The 21,288-nt window shown below is 42.9% G+C and overlaps 1 protein-coding gene across 4 annotated transcripts in view; it reads left to right on the top strand.

The window, feature by feature from the left end:
• The window catches only part of MEGF6 (multiple EGF like domains 6), a 232,694-nt gene that overhangs the window by 143,787 nt on the left and 67,619 nt on the right, over positions 1-21,288 (top strand). For all 4 annotated transcript variants that reach the window (XM_067472777.1, XM_067472776.1, XM_067472775.1 and 1 more), the window contains 7 exons: positions 470-601; positions 3,136-3,264; positions 6,283-6,411; positions 10,377-10,511; positions 14,885-15,019; positions 18,110-18,235; positions 20,264-20,395. In XM_067472777.1, coding sequence (XP_067328878.1) covers positions 470-601; positions 3,136-3,264; positions 6,283-6,411; positions 10,377-10,511; positions 14,885-15,019; positions 18,110-18,235; positions 20,264-20,395 — 918 coding nt within the window. The remainder of the gene's footprint in view (positions 1-469; positions 602-3,135; positions 3,265-6,282; positions 6,412-10,376; positions 10,512-14,884; positions 15,020-18,109; positions 18,236-20,263; positions 20,396-21,288) is intronic.

Here is a 21,288-nt window from a genome sequence, read left to right as displayed (position 1 = left end):
AACCGTTTAGGGCTTTAAAGGCCAACGCCAGCACTTTGAATTGAGCCCGGTAGCAAATCGGCAGCTAGTGGAGCTGGTGCAGCAGAGGAGTTGTGTGCTCCCTGCGCTCCGCTCCAGTTAGTATCATGGTTGCCGACCGTTGGACTAATTGGAGCTTCCGAGCCGTCTTCAAAGGCAACCCCACGTAGAGAGCGTTGCAGTAGTCTAAACGGGATGTAATCAGAGCGTGGACTACCGTAATATTATATGTAATATTACTAAAAATACTAAATATAATATAGAATTGTGGGAGTTGAAGTCCAAAACACCTGGAGGGCCCAAGTTTGCGCATGCCTGCTATAGAGTCATGATATGGCCAAAGTATGACTGCCTCTGTTTAGTCATCTTGGCCTCTTGATGTGCTTCTGGAGCCATTGATCGTAATTGCCATCTTAATAGCAGATTCCCTTCTTCCTCCCCTTCTTGACAGTCTGCTTGGATGACACCTTTGGCCCTGACTGCAGCCTGACCTGCGATGATTGCCAGAACGGAGGGGTCTGCAACGAAGAGCAATCCGGTTGCATCTGTCCGGACGGCTGGAGCGGACTCCTTTGCAACGAAAGTGAGTCGGCAAAGAACAGGTCCTGTTTTACGATCTGTCAAAGTATGTCCTTCCACGAGGCCATTAAAGAAGAAGTGTGATGGGAACGCAAGGAGCCAGCTGGCCTCGCCTTGCACGGAAAGCCCTCTCCGGTCTCCATTTGCCATGTTTGTCTTGGCCTGGAGCTCCCAGGCAAAGGCTTTCCAATAACGTTGTGTGAATGCTGTTACCATTATCTGCCCCCTGAGATCTCAGCCTAGCAAGTTGAACTTGTGCCGCTTGGCCTCAGATTTGAGCCTTTCGCTCTGTCTGAAGTTTAAAAGCCCTCTGCAGCAAGCAAATTAGAAATACTATTTATTTAACATAATGCTGGGTTGTTGTAGGTTTTTTGGGCTGTATGCAGGGGCGGCTCAACCATTACGCAAAGTAAGCATTCGCAGTAGAGTTGATTTTGCCCAGGGGTGCTCTTGAGGCGCTCTTGGGGGAAAATAGACCTTGACATATGTGAGTTGTAGTTACTGGGATGTATAGTTCACCTACAATCAAAGAGCATTCTGAACTCCACCAATGATGGAACTGAACCAAATATGGCACACAGAACTCCCACGACGAACAGAAAATATATATCAGTGATTGGTTGGGGGGGGGGGGGCAAAATACTGTTTGCTTACTGTTGAAAATTACCTAGTGCTGCCTCTGGCTGTATGGCCATGTTCTAGAAGCATTCTCTCCTGACGTTTCGCCTGCATCTGTGTCAAGCATCCTCAGAGGTTGTGAGGTTACTTGCCACAGATGCAGGCGAAATGTCAGGAGAGAACGCTTCTAGAACATGGCCATACAGCCCAAAAAACCTACAACAACCCAGTGATTCTGGCCTCGAAAGCCTTCGACATTACATTAAGATAATGCTTATTAAATATATCTATTTATTTTTATTTATTGTGTCAGGAGCAAGCCAAACAGTTGTATTGCATTTTTTTTAAACAAACAAACAAACATAGAAAACACAAAATTTGCAAGCTTGGCAGTTGATTAAATGTCCTTTGACCAGTTTCTGGCCCCTTGGAGTCCCTCTGGTGTTGGCGCAAGGAGGTCCTCCATCGTGCATCATGTGGCAGGGCTCAGGTTGCATTGCAGCAGGTGGTCAGTGGTTTGCTCTTCTCCGCACTCGCATGTCGTGGATTCCACTTTGTGGCCCCATTTCTTGAGGTTGGCTCTGCATCTCATGGTGCCAGAGCGCAGTCTGTTCGGCGCCTTCCAAGTTGTCCAGTCTTCTGTGTGCCCAGGGAGCAGTATTTTCTGTTCGTCATGTGGGTTCTGTGTGGGAAAGTTGGCCCAATTCCCTCGTTGGTGGGGTCTAGAATGCTATTTGATTGTAGGTGAACTATAAATCCCTGCAACTACAACTCCCAAATGTCAAGGTCCACCAGTGTGCACATTTGGGCATATTGAGTACTCGTGCCAAGTTTGGTCCAGAACCATCATTGTTTGCGGCCACAGTGCTCTCTGGATGTAGGTGAACTACAACTCCCAAGTGTCAAGGTCTAATTTCCCCAAACTCTACCAGTGTTCACATTTGGGCAGATTGGGTATTCTTGCCAGGTTTGATCCAGATCCAGGTTTGGTCCAAATTGCTTGATTCCACAGTGCTGGATGTAGTTGAACTACAACTCCAAAACCCAAGGTTAATGCCCACCAAACCCTTCCAGTATTTTCTGTTGGTCATGGGAGTTCTGTTTGCCAAGATTGGTTCAATTCCAGCACTGGTGGAGTTCAGAATGTTCTTTGATTGTAGGTGAACTATAAATCCCAGCAACTACAACTCCCAAGTGTCAAGGTCTAATTTCCCCAAACTCTACCAGTGTTCACATTTGGGCAGATTGAGTATTCTTGCCAGGTTTGGTCTAGATCCATCATTGTTTGAGTCTACAGTGCTGGATGTAGGTGAACTACAACTCCCAAACTCAAAGTCAATGCCCACCAAACCCTTCCAGTATTTTTTGTTGGTCATGGGAGTTCTGTGTGCCAAGATTGGTTCAATTCCAGCACTGGTGGAGTTCAGAATGTTCTTTGATTGTAGGTGAACTATAAATCCCAGCAACTACAACTCCCAAGTGTCAAGGTCTAATTTCCCCAAACTCTACCAGTGTTCACATTTGGGCAGATTGAGTATTCTTGCCAGGTTTGGTCTAGATCCATCATTGTTTGAGTCTACAGTGCTGGATGTAGGTGAACTACAACTCCCAAACTCAAAGTCAATGCCCACCAAACCCTTCCAGTATTTTTTGTTGGTCATGGGAGTTCTGTTTGCCAAGTTTGGTTCATTTCCATTGTTGGTGGAGTTCAGAATACTCTTTGATTGTAGGTGAACTATAAATCCCAGCAATTCCAATTCCCAAATGTCAACATTTGGGTGAATCGGATATTTGTGCCAAATTTGGTCCAGGGAATGAAAATACATTCTGCATATCAGATATTTACATTATGATTCATAACAGTAGCAAAATTACAGTTATGAAGTAACAACGAAGTGTCTCCGCCATTCCCTTCTCTAGCTTGCCCAGAGGGCACCTTTGGACGGAACTGCAACTCGACCTGTCTCTGCCAAAATGGAGGCACCTGTGACCCTGTGACGGGGGGCTGCCGCTGCCCCCCTGGCGTGAATGGAGAGCAATGTGAAGATGGTAAGAACGGTCTGCTTGGGAGGCTAAATCATATAATTTCTCTGGTGGTCTTGGGCGTAGACATAGAATCAATCATAGAATCATAGAATCAAAGAGTTGGAAGAGACCTCATGGGCCATCCAGTCCAACCCCCTGCCAAGAAGCAGGAATATTGCATTCAAATCACCCCTGACAAATGGCCATCCAGCCTCTGCTTAAAAGCTTCCAAAGAAGGAGCCTCCACCACACTCCGGGGCAGAGAGTTCCACTGCTGAACGGCTCTCACAGTCAGGAAGTTCTTCCTAATGTTCAGATGGAATCTCCTCTCTTGTAGTTTGAAGCCATTGTTCCGCGTCCTAGTCTCCAAGGAAGCAGAAAACAAGCTTGCTCCCTCCTCCCTGTGGCTTCCTCTCACATATTTATACATGGCTATCATATCTCCTCTCAGCCTTCTCTTCTTCAGGCTAAACATGCCCAGTTCCCTAAGCCGCTCCTCATAGGGCTTGTTCTCCAGACCCTTGATCATTTTAGTCGCCCTCCTCTGGACACATTCCAGCTTGTCAATATCTCTCTTGAATTGTGGTGCCCAGAATTGGACACAATATTCCAGATGTGGTCTAACCAAAGCAGAATAGAGCATGGGGAGCATTACTTCCCTAGATCTAGACACTAGGCTCCTATTGATGCAGGCCAAAATCCCATTGACTTTTTTTGCCGCCACATCACATTGTTGGCTCATGTTTAACTTGTTGTCCACGAGGACTCCAAGATCTTTTTCACACGTACTGCTCTCGAGCCAGGCATCCCCCATTCTGTATCTTTGCATTTCATTTTTTCTGCCAAAGTGGAGTATCTTGCATTTGTCACTGTTGAACTTCATTTTGTTAGTTTTGGCCCATCTCTCTAATCTGTCAAGATCGTTTTGAATTCTGCTCCTGTCCTCTGGACTATTGGCTCTCCCTCCCAATTTGGTGTCGTCTGCAAACTTGATGATCATGCCTTCTAGCCCTTCATCTAAGTCATTAATAAAGATGTTGAACAGGACCGGGCCCAGGACGGAACCCTGAGGCACTCCACTTGTCACTTCTTTCCAAGATGAAGAGGAAGCCTTAGTGAGCACTCTCTGTGTTCGTCCACTTAACCAATTCCAGATCCACCTCACCGTAGTTTTGCCTCGCCCACATTGGACTAGTTTCCTTGCCAGAAGGTCATGGGGGACCTTGTCGAAGGCCTTACTGAAATCCAGGTACGCTACATCCACGGCATTCCCCGCATCTACCCAGCTTGTAGCTCTATCGAAGAAAGAGATCAGATTAGTCTGGCATGACTTGTTTTTGATAAATCCATGTTGACTATTAGCAATGACTACATCCTGTGATCATTCAGCATGTCTCAGTTAGGAGCCACATCCACTGTTTTAACATGGTGAGATGTATTCCATACTGAGCATGCGTATTCAGCAGCAGAGTAGCAAAGGGTGAGGGCAGATGTCTTCACTGTGTCTGGTTGTGATCCCCAGGTTGTGCCAGATATTATTTCTAGCACCCACTTTTTGCTTGGTATTCAAGCAGTGCTTCTTGTAAGTCAGAGCACAATCCAGAGTGACTCCTATGTGTTTTGGTGTGCTGCAATGCTCCAGTGGGATTCCTTCCCAAGTAATTCTCAGACCTCAAGATGCTTATCTGTTCTTAGACTGAAAAGCGCACACCTGCATTTTAGATGGATTAGGTTTTCCCTGTAACAGGCAGTAAGAGCACCTAAAGCTTCAGAGAGCTTCTTGTCATGTTGCCAGGGCTCTGCCAATATTTAGGCAGAAATGAACCAAACTCCCAGTTTATGTTAAACAGAGCAGTTGCAGCAATTCCTAGACGACACAGCCGGACTAGATCCCTTCCAGTCCGGCTTCCGTGCGGGGCATGGGACAGAGACTGTGCTGGTCTCCATCACGGATCACCTTCGATGCCAGCTTGACCAGGGCGGGTCAGCGCTGCTTGTGTTATTGGATCTCACAGCAGCATTTGACACAGTCGAACACACTCTTTGGACCCACCGCCTTGCTGTTGCTGGAGTCCGGGGGAGAGCTTTAAACTGGCTTTCCTCCTTTCTTCACAACCGTGGACAGCGAGTGGAGAGGGGAGGCCTGATCTCTGAGAGGTCCCCTCTCTCTCTCTTGTGGGGTTCCTCAGGGGGCCATTCCTCAAAGCTTTGGGGATGTTTCCCTGGAAATCTCTGGAGATCTTTTGATGGTCTTAAGACTGTTTTCCCCTGGAAAGTCTTAAGGGTTGAAGCTTTTGTACAGGAGAAGCTTGTACACATCCTCTACATTAGGTTTCCTTACTGAGACTAACCAAAAAATGGCTCCTTTCCCTCCCAGAGCCCTGAACAAGGGGTGGAACCGAAGCTTAATTATGATGGACAGGAGGCCTGCCCTATGACTGCAAACAGATAACAGAAAGAAAATAAAGTTGGAGCTCCTGTTTCAGCCGTACCAGCACAGTGCCCACTAGCCAAAGGCCTGGGTCCAAAACCATGATTTTAGTTTTTTCCTAAAAGAAAGGAGGGAGGACTCCGATCTGATCTCGCTGGGGAACGAATTCCATAAGTGGGGGGCCACTACTGAGAAGGCCCTGTCCTTCGTCCCCACCAGATGCGTTTTGCTCAGCTGGTGGGACCGAGAGCAGGGCCTCTTCAGTAGATCTTAAATTACGAGGCGGAACGTAGAAGGAGATATGTTCGGACAAGTAAGCTGGGCCGTAGCCGTAGGAAGGAAGAATTTTTTGATGGGATGAGCTATTTGGTAGTAGGTGTCTGCTGGAGCCTTTTCTCCAAAGATTTTGAGCAGAGGGTGGATGGCCATCTGTCAGGTGGGCTTGAATGGTGTCTTCCCGCCTGGCAGAGGAGGGTTGGATTGGATGCCCCTTAGGGTCTTTCCCAGCTTGGTAATTCTAGGATTCCGCAGTTATGAAGTCTGCATTATCTTGCTTTTGTTCTCTAAACACAATCTTATGACAACTGTTTTCTCCCTCCAACCCATTCCAGGTTGTCCCAAAGGTTTCTATGGGAAGCACTGCAGGAAGAAGTGCAACTGCGCCCACCGGGGACGCTGCCACCGGATTTACGGAGCCTGCCTTTGTGACCCAGGACTCTATGGGCGACTCTGCCATCTTGGTAAATCAGCACCTTTCCACCCTCTCTGCAATGAATCTTGGGTGATCTTGGGTTGGTTGACGTAGAGTTATTAGGCATGTGTGATCCATAAAAAAATAGTTCAAATGTACTTACAAAACTGGGGGGCTCTGGGGCTTCGTTTCTAAAGAGTTTCTAAAGTTTGTTAGTGAAAATTTTGTTACAATAACGAGACTCACGAAATTTCATTACTATTTTGTTACATGTGCATTAATGCAGTAATTACTACCATTGGGGAAACTTCGGCTCCTATATCCCTCGTTTTTAAAGCTAATGGAGTGAAACTTGCTACAGTGGTAGAACACATTTACCACTGTTAGCCCACCAAATTTCAGAACGTATCCCTTATCCACGGATTTTTGGGGAATTTTCAAATTATTTATAAACAACATTTTAAAAAACCCACAAGAGATATCTACTTGAATTTTATATACAGTTCAAGATAACCAGGGCATCAATCTCCAGAAGTTTAAGAAAGATTCACTCATCTACAAATTCTGGGGGATTTTTAAAGGTTTAGACAAAAACAATTTATCCCCCCCCCCAAAAAAAAAAGCAACAGCAGCAATCCCTTTGAATCTCTGTCTGTCTATATGACACACAGCCACATAACTTAGCACAGATTTATACTATTTTTATTTATTTATTTACCATATTTATATACCGCCTGTGACGATGAGTAACTTTTATTCTTATGGTTATGTGTTGTTTAAACAGTCGTTAATAAATGGTAAGTATGTAGGATTATATTTTGTTAGAGATAGTGGCTGGTTTGGCTTGAGCAGAGTTGCCATAGCAACGGGGGCGGAGCCAATTGTCACTTCACGGGCAGCTATTTGAAAGTGGCAGTCTGTAAGCCGGTGAGCTACAGGGAAGACTGATTTCTCTAGTGGGAGAATCAGGGAAGAGTCTGTGACTGGTAGAGTTACAGGGAAGACTGATTTCTCTAGTGGGAGAAACAGGGAACTAGTCTGTGACCAAAGAGTTACAGGAGAAGGTAGTTGATCCTGTGGTGTGTGGAAAACCATCAGGAATACTATAGTTAGGGAACTATAAGGAAGACTGGTTCTTTAATATTAAGAATCAGGGTTTGGCTGGGAGCTAATTCTGTTAAATAAGCCTTTTAGCTTATTTGTTTTATTAGGACAGTTGTCCAGGAAAGATACATCTGCTTACAGAAACCTCTTAAAGTCTGTACCTAAAGTTACTCATGAAACCTTACTAATGTAACCTATCAAGATTTGTGCCTCTTGTGAAGAAACAATCGAATCTGTTATACCTTGCTTGTTCCAATAAAATTGTTACTGTTCTCCTCAAGCCTTGCCTAATACAGTTTCTCCTAAGTCAAACAGCCTGTATAAGTAGAAAAACCAAACCAGGGACATTAAACACTATGCTATCAAATAAATAAATACTTCTGTAACTAATAGTCCCTTTATAAACCAGCTCCTAAGTTGATGCTGAGAATTACAGGGCTTCCTCACAAATTTGGTGGCAGTAATTTTACCCTCCTTCCCTTTCTCAGTCCGGAGGCGTCTCAGGGTGCTTTACAATCGGCAAAATTCAGTGCCCCCAACAACATAAAATATAATTAAAACATCAACATATATAATATAAACCATATAAAAACAATAAAGACAATAAAAACAATAAAACCTAAGTCCTCAACGTCTCATTACTAAAATAATTTTCCAATCGTTCCGTGGATCTAAATTAGTCTGTTACACTGCATTTGCAAATGCTTGCTCAAAAATCCAGGTTTTAACTCTTTTTTGAAATGTTAGGAGGGAAGTGGCCGATCTGATATCCCTAGGGAAGGTGTTCCATAGCCGAGGGGCCACTGCTGAGAAGGCCCTGTCTCTCGTTCCCACCAGTCGCATCTGCGAAGGAGGTGGGACCGAGAGCAGCCCCCCCCCCAGACGATCTCAGAGACCTGAATGGTTCAACAATAAATAAAATTATTGAATCTGCAAAGACAACTTACTTTAATTGTCTTTACAGATTCAATAATTTTATTTATTATTATTAGACCGACTCTAAATGATGGCTGCTGCAGCCCAATGCATTCTGGGAAATGTAGTTTAGCGAGGCATATGGCTCCTCCTCGCTTCTCAAACTGCACATGTGCATAATTAAATTATTATAAATTGGGAAATTTATCCCTCATTTTTAAAGCGATTGAAGTGAAACTTGCTACAATTGTAAGACACATTTACCACTGTTAGCCCACAAAAATTCAGAATATTTCATTTATCCACAGATTTTTGTAAGTTTTTATAAACAAAATATGTTTCAAAACTACAAGAGCTAGTTACTTGAATTTTCTAATGACACAAGATAACAGAAGATTATTCCCTCCACCCCAACTTTCAGAAATACTCATATATCTATTGATTTTAGGGTGTTTTTTTTAAAGTTTTGATAAAAACTGACAATTTAGGGAGGGACAGATCTCTCCTCTCCTGATTGGTCCTATCTCATTCTGATACGTACTGGGAATGTAGTTTAGGGCAGATTCTATTGAATTCTTTGGCATAGCATAGGGCTCCTTCCCTTCCCAAATTTAAAGGCAACATGATGGCCACTCTGCCTCTACCTCCCCCTCCCTCCTCCATCAGCCCTGAATGGCTGAGAGGCACGCCAATAGGTTTGGCTTCAGCTCTCAGCAGGGCTTAAGCATCCTAAATTTTAACTGTGTAACAGGCACTTCCAAAGAAATTGAAACTTAAGAATTAAAGCCATTAAAAGGTTAAAATTCTTAATGTTTTCAGCACACCGCACAGGCGTGTCAGAATATGCATCGAGCTGCGACAACTTCTGATTTTTTGCACACCTCTTAAGAGTTATCTCAAGTTTGTCAATAGGTGCATCTGCACGGTAGTATTGATGTAGTTTGACACCACTTGAAAGCACACAACAACAATCCTATATCATCGGCCAAAAGCAGGCCACACTTCCTATTGAAATACTCATAAATTTATATTTGTTAACATTGTTCTTCATTTTAATTCTTATATTGTTTTTAAGTGGTTTTTTGCACTACAAATAAGATATGTGTAGTGTGCATATGAATTGATTCATTTTTTTCAAATTATAATCTGTCCCTCTATAAAGAAGCAGCCAAGTAGTAGTAGAGATTTTAAATTGATTTATCAGATGGGGATATGTAGAAAAATAATCCCAAATGCTGCTCAGCCAAGTTATAACGATGACACTACCACTAAAGACTAGCTCACCAAAAATATAGAGGGAGTATGGTTGCTGATCGACTATATTTTTAAAATATAGGAACTGGGAACCACTGGAACTGAGAGACTTAAAACTATTCTTCGAAAGGTTTCTGCTGCCACCATATTAATAATAAACAGGCTGAATTTATGTTGAGAGTTTGTTCTGTGAACACACACTGTGCCACCAAAGTTCCTTAGAGGCTGTTGAAAGCTGACTTAAAGAATGCTTTGACCACAAAGGTATTCACACAGAGGCTGGTATAAGTTGATAAAAATAACAGGAATGTTTATTGAACAGGCTTGAAATATTCAGGTACAAATGCGTAATGGTTTCAGTAAAATACTGGCATAAAAAGCTTGTGGTAGCATTTGAGTAAAGATCTTAAAACTTCTGGGTTACAAGTCTTAAAGGTTTCAATACAGCAAATTACTTCAGGAAATGAATCTCTGAAAGTAACTCCTAAAAATTCCCCTTAGGAATCTAGCACAAAACCTGAACTAGATATTCCCAACAGTTTGAGGGAATGTGACCTGGCCCTCTGTATAAAACGTTTGAGGACCCCTGGATCGATGCACCCCTTCTGTCACTTCTTTCCTCTCATCCTCAGTTTTACTTGCTACTTTCTGTCCTTTTTGGGTTATTGGCTATTAGCTTTTAAACCAGCTCTTATTTCCCCATTTTGAATAATTACTCTCTCCTCCCAAACCCGGTATCAGCTTGCCCAAAGTGGGCCTATGGCATCGGCTGCTCCGAGGAATGCCAATGTGTGCAACACAACACTCAGGATTGCGACAAAAAGGACGGCACATGTCTCTGCAAGCCTGGCTACCAGGGCAGGAAATGCCAAGCAAGTGAGTTGGGTTTTTTTTTTTTGTGAAATTTAAATTAAAGAGTGTACAGAAGTTGATTATAAATTGTATGATTTTAACTGTATTTGTGTTTAGATTGGCTGCACTAATGCTGGAGCGGCCTAACTGAGAGGAGTGCGTTGCCATGGAGACGATGTAGGCTAGAGAGAGAAGTGGGAGGAGCTTAGAGGGGAGAGTTTGAAAAACGACAGTTAATGTTCAGTTAGGGTTTAGCAGTGAGGAGTTAGAGTGAGGAGTTGAGAGAGAAGGAGAGGAAAAGGTGGCTGAGTGACTTGTGAAGCAAAGTTTCGAGGCTTTGGAAAGCCGGGTCTGGCTATTGAAAGTTTCTCTGGCTAGGGTAGCCGAAAGGGGGAAACATAGCCGGAATTCTTTAGTCCAAGGAGAGGCTAAAGAATAGCTTATTTAGAATTTGATCTAGGAAGGATCAAATAAGGGAAATATCCCTGTATTGATACTTTGTCTGAAGCAAGCGCTGTACGTCAGGAAGATACTGTGTTACTTTAAAGAATGAACTATTAAACTTACAAGCATTGTTCTAAGTTCTATAAGAAAAGTTACAACTTGCAACCACACGCTTTGTGCTCAATAAACTTGTTAACTTTTGTTTGAAGACTGCCTCACCTCCATCAATTCTGCGTCCAGTGTGCCATTTCACACAATATTATAACTTACCTCACGTGGTGGCAGAAACGCAGGGGAACGTGACCAAATAGATATACATTCTTATCTCCAGTCACGCTACAATACATACCGTTTAATTACTACTAAGTTATTACTATCTTAATAAAAGAAGAGGTGCGATTGAACAGCCTCCCTTCTAACTTGATGGTAAATTTGGTTCCTTTCAAATTGGTAGCAACAATAATCATCCCTAGGCTCTCCTGCTCCTGCACAAATTGGTGGCAGCGGCTATCTCCAGAGGAGCATAGAACATTTGTCCTCTATGAAACCATACTGTTGGGTTATCCAGATCAATATTATATATCCCAGGATTGAATTCGTATAGCGCACACATGGCTTGGGTGCATCTATGTTGTTGAATCGATGCAGTTTGAGTCACTTGAATTGCCATGAATTTGGTTTCCTTGCCAAACTGCAAATCCCAGGATCCGACAGCATTGAGCCAGGGCAGTGAAAGTGGTGTCAAAACTGCATTTATTGGACAATGAAGATGCACTCCTAGAAGCCCCAAGCAATGCTGATCTACTGTAATGACTTATTTATTTTTCAGGGCAGGATGCAAATAGAGTATTGCTCAAATTGATCATAAAAGGAAAAGGAAAACAAATGATGGAGTTAGTCGAATTACAATCCGGACCCACTCCATACCTTGTAGTGTTCCCCTGAACCCACAATATAGATAGATGGATAGATAGGATTATACAAAGGCATCCTAGGCCATTGTTGTTGTTGTTGTTGTTATTATTATTATTATTATTATTATTATTATTATTATTAGAAACACAACAAGATGAGTACACAGCAAACAAGATCACTATACTGGTTGTTGTATTGGATCGCATGTCGGACCCTTTCCAAGTCTCTAGGACTGTGTGATATATAAGCGAATAATGCGTACAGATCCCAGTAAGGTGGCCTTTTGCTGCTGGCAGTAGGCCTGGGCGGTTTCGTTCGTTAATTTTGTAATTCGTTAAATATTCGTTATTTTTAACAATTACAAAACGATTACAAAACTTATTTTCAAACCCAGAAGTGTTTTTAAATATCGAAACGGCATCCTCCATCTTTTTTACGAGCTTCCGCCCGTTTCGGAAATGACGTTTTAGGGATGGAGGATGCTGGGTGCGCCGGGAGCCAATCCGGCGCTCCCAAGCACCGTGGCTCATTGTGATTGGGCGGGCTGCCCTTTAAAAGCGGCTCCGCGTGGCCGCATTGCTCATTGCGAAGGAGACGGGAGGTGCGGGAGGGAGGCTTGGTTGGCTCTTGGCTGCTTGCTTGCATTCATTCATTCATTCATTCATTGCTTGCTTGCATTCATTCATTCATTGCTTGTGCTTGCATTCATTCATTCATTCATTGCTGGGAGCAGCGGGGAGGCTTTGCCCTGTTTTCGCCCCACAACAGGGCAGGGCAAGCATTTTGTTAATTTTCCATTTTTAAATATTTCTGATAAATATATTTCTTTTATTCTTAAAAAAATTCAAAAAATATTCTAAAAAAAGAAAAAAACCTTGTGTGCCTGTGTGTGTGTTTGTCCCTGTCCTGTGGCTGTGTTCGCTCCACAACAGGGCAAGCATTTTGTTAATTTTCCATTTTTAAATATTTCTGATAAATATTTCTTTTTTAACGAATCAATTCGTTATTACCTTAACGAATCGACCCCGTTTTAATAACGAAGTTTCGGAGGTGATTTGCGCATTCGATTCGTTAATAATAACGAAATTTCGTAAATACCGAACTTTTTTAAAGGAAAATTTTGTAATTCTTTTAAATAACGAAACGCAAAAAAACCCCCAAAAACGAATCAATTTTAGAAACAAATTTTTGCGTTGTTACCTAGGCCTAGCTGGCAGATGGTAATTTTGTCAGCACCGATTGTGTTTAAGTGCAGGCCAAGGTCTTTAAGCACTGCACCCAGTGTGCTGATCCCCACTAGGACCATCTTGACTGGCTTGTACCTCAGCCTTTGCCGTTCGATCTTTAAATCCTCGTATGGTGTCAGCTTTTCCAGTTGTTTCTCTTCAGTCCTGCTGTCGCTTGGCATTGCAAAATCAATGATCCGTACTTGGTTTTTTAACATGATCATGAGGTCAGGAGTATTGTGCTCCAAAACACACTCTGTCTTAATGTGGATGTCCCAGAGTAGTTTGACATGTTCATTTTCTGTAACTTTTTCAGGATGATGATGATGATTCCATTATTATTACCCTTGCTTCCTCTTCCTCCTCTTTTATTATTATTATTATTATTATTATTATTATTATTATTATGCTGGCACAGCTGTGCCAGAAGCTAAATTTTCTTTTTCTATGCATGGTTAGTTTGCACGTGTTTCTGTTAGCCAGGCATTTTGCAGTTAAGCAGCTTCCCCAGGCTGCAGTCATAGGCTAGCAGCCTGCCTATCATCGTTGGGGCTTTTGAAACCGCCCTTTTCTCCAGGTTCAGGAGGGAAAAAGGGGACAGTTTGTTCAGTCTTACAGTTTGAAGCCCAACTACAGGACGTGTGAGTTTTTCCCTCCTGTAGAAAAGCTTCCTTTCTTACAAGCTTGGCTGGGGAAGACAATTCTCACAGCTTTACTAAGAAATACAACACAGCCCTTGTGGGGCTTAAAGAAACCGATCCACAGCATTCGTGGGAAAAATCCAAAGGACTCCAGCTGGAAAATCTTCAGAGTTTTAGCCGGTAAGGTCTACTCGGGTACCCATAAAGCAAATTGGAACCGGGAGTTGGGCCCCACGCCAGCTAAGCCTAAAAGACAGATTGCCCAGGGAGGATTTCCCTCATAGAAGAAAGAAACAGTTCATGAAGCTAGTTGCCTGTCCATTGTGGACAAGTTAAGAAATATTTGGTTGATTTGTTGAAGATCTAAGAAGTATTTGACTGATTTGTTGCACGAATAAAGAATTTTGTTAAAGTTTCCAAGCTTCTAAAGACTTTGTATAGGGAAATTCATAGGGCCTCTCAGCCGAGGCACCCTGGTGTCCCGCTGGGCACGTAAAGATCACATCCTGTTAACAGACAATTGCTACAGACCCAGTGTGTGGCAGCACTATTATTATTGTTGTTGTTGTTGTTGTTGTTGTTGTTGTTGTTGTTGTTGTTATTATTATTATTATTATTATTATTATTATTCCTTCCTCCTTCTCCCATTATTTTGGTTGTTGTTATTACTACTACTACTACTACTACTACTACTACTATTATTCTTTCCTCCTTTTCCTCTTCTTTTTCTATTATTATTATTATTATTATTATTATTATTATTCCTTCCTCCTCCTCCTCTTCCATTGTTATTGTTGTTGTTGTTGTTGTTTCATACATAACAAGATTAATTCGCAGCAAACAAGATCACTATGCTGGCTTTTGTATTCGTTCACATGTCGGGCACTTCCCAAGTGTCTGAAACTGTCTGATGTATCGGCAAATAATAATATTAACCTTTATTAGTCTGTTATTATTTTTCCCTCCTCTTCCTCCAGTTTTCTTTTGGGGCCCATGATTGGTAAATGCTAATGATGGCTTTATTATGACTCTGGAGAAGGGAGTTTGAATCCCCGCTCATCCCTGGAAACCTACTGGATGGAATTTAAGCAGGCCACAAACTTCTCAGCCCCATCTTAAGTTGGAAATAAGACCAGCCACTGGTTTAATACAGATCTAATCCTTTGTGCAGAATGCGAACCAGGATACTATGGTGCCAGATGCAAGAACAAATGTGATTGCCCGGCTGGAGTACCTTGCGATCATGTGAATGGAGAGTGCCAGAAGCTCTGTGGTGAAGGCTACCATGGGAAGAACTGCACCCAAGGTGAGATCCGCACTGATGTTTCCACAGGGCAAGGTTTGAGTAGCTGTTTGCATGAGGTTCACAGGGTTCTGTAAACTTGTCTACCGCATTCTGGATAAAGGGAGTTGGGGAGATGCAACTCCCAGGATTCCATAGCATTGAGGATTGAGTTCAAAGGGTATCGAACTGCATTAATTCAGCAGTGTAGATGCACCCTAGGTCTCAAAGAGTTATAGTTTTCAAACTTGTAGTAACATTCTCTAATTTCTTCCAATTTCCACTCACTTGTCATTTATGGTCACAGTTGCTAGAAGATCAGGTTTTCCAAATAAATGTCTCAGGTTATTTTTGCTTCAAAGGAAGGAAGGAAGGTGTGCTGGTACAGCTGTACCAGGAGCTCCAACTTCATTTTCTTTCTATTGTCTGCATGCATTCCAAGGTTTTGGGCATTCTGCAAAGGTGACTTCCCTTGGTTTGCATTTATAGGGCCAATGACCCATCAATCATTGTTAGGTTTTGGTTCCGCCCCTTTCCCCAGGGCCCTGGGAGGAGAGGGAGCCATTTTTAGTTCAGTCTTACAGAAGGAAATTAAGCTACAGGATGTGGACCAGTTCCACCTGCAGAAAAGCTTCATTCCCTACAGCTTCGGGGAAAACAGCTTCCGGGGGAAATAGTCCCAAAGCTCTGGCTGGGAACTTACAGCCTCTCAGCCTTACAGCATTCGGGGGAAACAGTTTTGCAGACTCAAAGAACTCCAGCTGGAGAATCTACAAAGCCTTGACTGGTAGGTCTACTCGGGACCCAAGAAGTAGTTTGGAACCGGTAGTAGGACCCATATCAGCAACGCCTAGATACAGGCATGTAGCCGGGGGGGGGGGGGGGGGGGCTCGAGGGGCTTCAGCCCCCCCCCCCCGAAATTCTCATGGTGGTTTGCGAAAAGGCCTTCCTGGTGCATTATTTAAACTGTTATGTTTATTCATATCATGATCTTATCACCATGCTCAATATATTCCATATGCGGGGGGGTATTGGGGCAATGATACAAAAGGTTTGCTAGGGTAGACCCTCTTTCACTCAGACTCAGCCCCCCCCCCCGAAACTCAGCCGCCTCGAACCCCCCCCCCCCAAATTCAGCCCCCCCCCCCGAAACGAAATCCTGGCTACGGGCCTGCCTAGATAGTAGATTGCCTGGGAGAGGTTAAAAAGGGGGTTTCCTTTCAAAAGAAAAGCCAGTTGCCTGTCCCTTGTGGACAAGATAAAGAAAGCCACCAGTCATTGTCATTGAAGATTGAAGAAGTATTTGTTTAATTTGTTTGATAATAAAGGACTTTGTTAAACCTTTCAAGCCTCTAAAGACTCTTCCAGAGGAAAATCCTTAGGGCCTCTCTATCAAGGCACCCTGGCTTCCCGCTGGACACAAAGTGTATGTCCTGTTCAAAAGATAATTATTACAGGCCCAGTGTGTGTCAGCACAAAGGGAGAGAGGGAAGGTAGTATTTTTCGTTAACGAAAAGCCAGATACCTTTTTCACAGGACGGAGTTGTCATGTTTGAGCTATTTGAACCATGATAATGAGGGTTGACGAAGGCGAGTTGGAAGCAGTTTAAGAAAAAGAAGGTGGTGGAAATTTTAAGCCAACAGGAAGGTCTTGCAGGAAATAACATGCATTTTTATGGCAACGTTGAGTTCTGGGCTTGAATACCAAATCTGGAAACTATTAGAAATGAAGAAGAGCATCTGCCGCTAATTAACGGAGAGGAAAGAATGTGCCAAAGCGATGCCATCCTTTGCTTTAAAGCTCCAAATTGGTGTGTATCTCCCAACCCGCAATTTCTTTCAAACATAAGTGTCCCACAAATATCCCAAAACTACGTTCAAGTGTTTGGCGAGAAAGTTTGTCCCAGCACCGATTTCTCTTGGAGGCCCACATTATTATTATTATTATTAATAATAATAATAATAATAATAATAATATACTGTATATACTCCAGTATAAGCCTAGTTTTTCATCGCTTTTTGTAGGCTGAAAAAGTCCGCCTCATCTTATACTCAAGTCAAGGTTATTTATTATTTTACTCTATTTATTATTATTATTATTATTATTATTATTATTATTACATTTATCGTTTTACTCTTATTATTACATTTATTATTTTACTTTATTTTTGCTATTATCACATTTATTATTATTCCGGTACAGCTGTACCAGGAGCTCCAAACTTATTTGCTTTGTATTAAATGTTTGCTTGCAGTCCTAGGTTTCAGGGACTCTGCAGATAGGTGGCTTCTTTTGGTTGCAGTCATAGGGCAAGTCACCCTATCGTTAAGTTTTGGTCCCGCCCCTTGCTCAGGGCAATTGGGAAGGGAGCCATTTTTTAGTTAGTCTCAGCAAGGAAAGCTAATGTATAGGATGTGTGCAAGCTTCCCCTGTACAAAAGCTTCAACCTTTAAGAATTTCCAGGAAAACAGCCCTAAAGACCAAAGAACTCCAGCTGGAGAATATCTAAACCTTTACTGGTAGGTCCACTCGGTGCTTCGAGACGCAGTTCGACCCGGTAGTGGAGCCCACATCAGTTAGGGTTAGATTACAGTCAGCCTGGGAGAAGTTAAAAAGGGGATTTTCCTTTAAAGAAGAAGTTATTGAAGACAGTTGCCTGTCCTTCGTGGGCAAGATTAGGAATTCACCAGTTGCCTAAAAGCTTGGAATCATTTGCTTAACTTTACTGAAAACAAGAGAAGTTTCTGTTTGATTGTTCATTAATAAAGGACTTTGTTGTACTTCACAAGCCATCTAAAGACTATTTGTGGTGAAATCCCTATGAGAACTTCTCTTTAGGCCCCCTAGCTTCCTGCTGGGCAAAGGTTGCACGTCCTGTCTTAAAGGAAATTCTTTACAGGCCCAGCGTGGGACAGAACAATTATTTTACTCTATTATTACTGTTATTATTATGTTTCCCTTATTTTACTCTATTTTTTTAAATAACATTTATGATTTTCCTCTCTTTATTATTATTATTATTATTATTATTATTATTATTATTATTATGAGTTGCCTTCGGGCTTTTTGAACTGTTTGAATAGCTCCCTCTTCCTCTTTTCTTGTGATTGTAGAGTGTCCTGAAGGCAAATTTGGGGTGAACTGCCTACAGTCCTGTTCCTGTAGTGGCTCGCCTTGCAACCCATTCACTGGCCAATGCCTTTGCGTGGCTGGGAAGACTGGCGTCGATTGTGGCCAAGGTGAGTCACATCCAGATATTCCATTCCAATATTTCCGGTTCCGAAACTTAGAGGGGCTGCATTACAAAGAGGAAACAGAATAATTGTTTTATATGGAGATCAAGAGAAGTTGGCGAGACTGTACAGAAGATCTGTATAGGAAGGATAATAATATGGAGGATAGTTTTGACGGCGTGGTGAGTGAATTAGAACCAGACATCCTGAGGAGTGAGGATGAATGGATCTTAAGAAGCAAGGCAGCAGGAGACAACGGGATCCCAGCCGAACTGTTCAAAATCTTGGAAGACGATGCTGTCAAGGAGATGCATGCCATATGCCAGCAAATATGGAAAACACAAGAATAGCCATCAGACTGGAAAAAATCCACTTATATCCCCATACCAAAAAAGGGAAATGCTAAAGACTGCTCAAACTTTCATACAGTGGCCCTTATTTCTCATGCCAGTAAGGTAATGCTCAAGATCCTGCCAGCAAGACATGGAGAGAGAGTTGCCAGATGGACAAGCTGGGTTTAGAAAAGGCAGAGAAACCAGAGACCACATTGCCAACATCCGCTGGAGAATGGAGAAAGGCAGGGAGTTCCAGAAAAACATCTATTTCTATTTAATTGACTATTCCAAAGCCTTTGACTGTGTGGATCGTAATAAATTGTGGCAAGTTCTTGGTGGGATGGGCATACCAAATCACCTTGTCTCTCTCCTGAGGAATCTGTATAAGGACCAAGTAGCAACAGTCAGAACTGACCACGAAACAACAGATTGGGAAAGGAATACGCCAGGGTTGTATACTCTCCCCCCAACCTATTCAACTTGGATGCAGAACATATCATGCGACGTGTGGGGCTTGAGGAATGCAAGGCTGGGGTAAAAATTGCTGGAAGAAACATTATCAACCTTAGATATGCAGATGATACCACTTTGATCGCCAAAAGCGAGGAGGAGTTGAAGAGCCTTCTAACCAAGGTGAAAGAAGAAAGCACAAAAGCTGGGTTGCAGTTAACCATCAAAAAACCCAAGATTTGGCAACAAGAATGATTGACAACTGGGAAATAGAGGGAGAAAACATGGAGGCCGTGACAGACTTTGTATTTCTAGGTGCAAAGAAGACTGCAGACGCAGATTGCAGCCAGAAAATCAGGAGACACTTCCTTCTTGGGAGGAGAGCAATGTCCAATCTCGATAAAATCGTGAAGAGTAGAGACATCAGACTGGCAACAAAGATCCGCCTAGTCAAAGCCATGGTCTTCCCTGTAGTCACCTACGGATGTGAGAGCTGGACCTTCGGGAAGGCTGAGCGAAGGAAGATCGATGCTTTTGAACTGTGGTGTTGGAGGAAAGTTCTGAAAGTGCCTTGGACCGCGAGAAGATCCAACCAGTCCATACTTCAGGAAATAAAGCCCGACTGCTCATTGGAGGGAAGAATAGTAAAGGCCAAGATGAAGTACTTCGGCCACATCATGAGAAGAAAGGAAAGCTTAGAGAAGACAATGATGCTGGGGAAAATGGAAGGAAAAAGGAAGAGGGGCCAACCAAGGACAAGATGGGTGGATGGTATACTTGAAGTAACTGGCTTGACTCTGAAGGAGCTGGGGGAGGTGAGGGCGCTCTGGCGTGGGATGGTCCATGAGGTCACGAAGAGTCGGAGACGATTGAACGAATGATCAACAACATGGAGAAAATCAGAAGAAGGGGCTGAGGGTTAAACCACTATGTTTCAGAACTTGCTGATTGGAAGGTCAGTTGTTCGAATCCAAGGATGGGGTGAGCTTCCGTTGCTAGCCTCAGCTTCTAATCTAATTAAAGGGCACTAACCCCTCTATTATCCAGGGATTAATAAGTACTGTATTGCAAAGTGTATATCAATCTACCAAAGTGGATGGTAGAGCATCATCTTTGCTTGATGGTTTGTCCACCTGCCTTCTTCCCAAGAGATTTCTTTGGAGGCAATGCTGAGGAACAATCCAGAAGTTGAGAGTGGTGTTTCTAGACTGCCCATGTTTTCGAACTGTGTCCTTCCCTCTCATTTCAGATTGTCCTGAAGGCCACTGGGGACCAGGCTGCCAGGATATCTGCCCGGACTGCCAGAACAACGGTCGCTGCGTCCCTACCACCGGCGTGTGCCTCTGTGCTCCTGGATATGCAGGCAACTTTTGCCAGGATGGTAGGCAGCTTTTTCCTTTTTGCTTGGATTAGAGGAAGCATTGACCATATCCATTATACTCCAGTGGTTAACTAATAGTTGCAGGGCAGAGTTGTGCTATGGTTGTCTCTGGATGCTAAAGTCCAGCTAGGAAAGAAGGAGCAGCCATTCCCCCTAGATATCAGACTTGGTGTCAGGAGTCAATTTCTGATGGCATGAAGACATCACAAATTCCCTCCGTGACATCTTGACTGAATCATCCTGGCTGAATCAATTCTCTCTGTGACATTTTGAAGCCAGCAGAAAGGCGCTGGAAACCTTGTATCTGAACTTGTGAAGCACCAAGTTCTAATAAGGAAACTGAGAAGAGGGGGGAAATGGGCAGGAAAGGTGTATAAAAGGAAGTGGTGGTGGGGAAAAAGTCAGTAGTGTCTTTCTTTGCTGCAGAGATACAAGCAATCTATCCATTTCAAAGCAAAACCGGCTTGTGAGTGGTTATTTAATATTGCTATATAGATCCTACAGTCTTACACTTGGGATGTTTTTCCCTCTTGACAGTGGTTTAGTCAAATCTTGCCATTGTTACCCATTCGGAAAACCCCTGAAAATGGCTTCTGTATAGGGCTGTCCAACCACGGAAAAATTTGTTTCTAAACTCGATTCATTTTTAGGGGTTTTTTTGCGTTTCGTTATTTAAAAGAATTCCGAAATTTTTCTTTTAAAAAGTTCGGTATTTACGAAATTTCGGAAATTACGAAACAATTTCGAAACAATAACGAATCGATTCATTAATGGCGGACGCAATTGCGCAATACGCTAAAAAACCCTCCAAATGGGACAGGGGGAACTTCTGAAGCTTCCCTCTCCCTCTGTTGTTGACTGTTGGTGTGATAATTTATTTTTATCACTGATAA

This window comes from Anolis sagrei, chromosome 13 (assembly GCF_037176765.1).
Source record: "Anolis sagrei isolate rAnoSag1 chromosome 13, rAnoSag1.mat, whole genome shotgun sequence".
Lineage (NCBI taxonomy): Eukaryota > Metazoa > Chordata > Lepidosauria > Squamata > Dactyloidae > Anolis > Anolis sagrei.
Note: the sequence above shows the minus strand (reverse complement) of the source record. Positions and strands in the feature narration are given on the sequence as shown.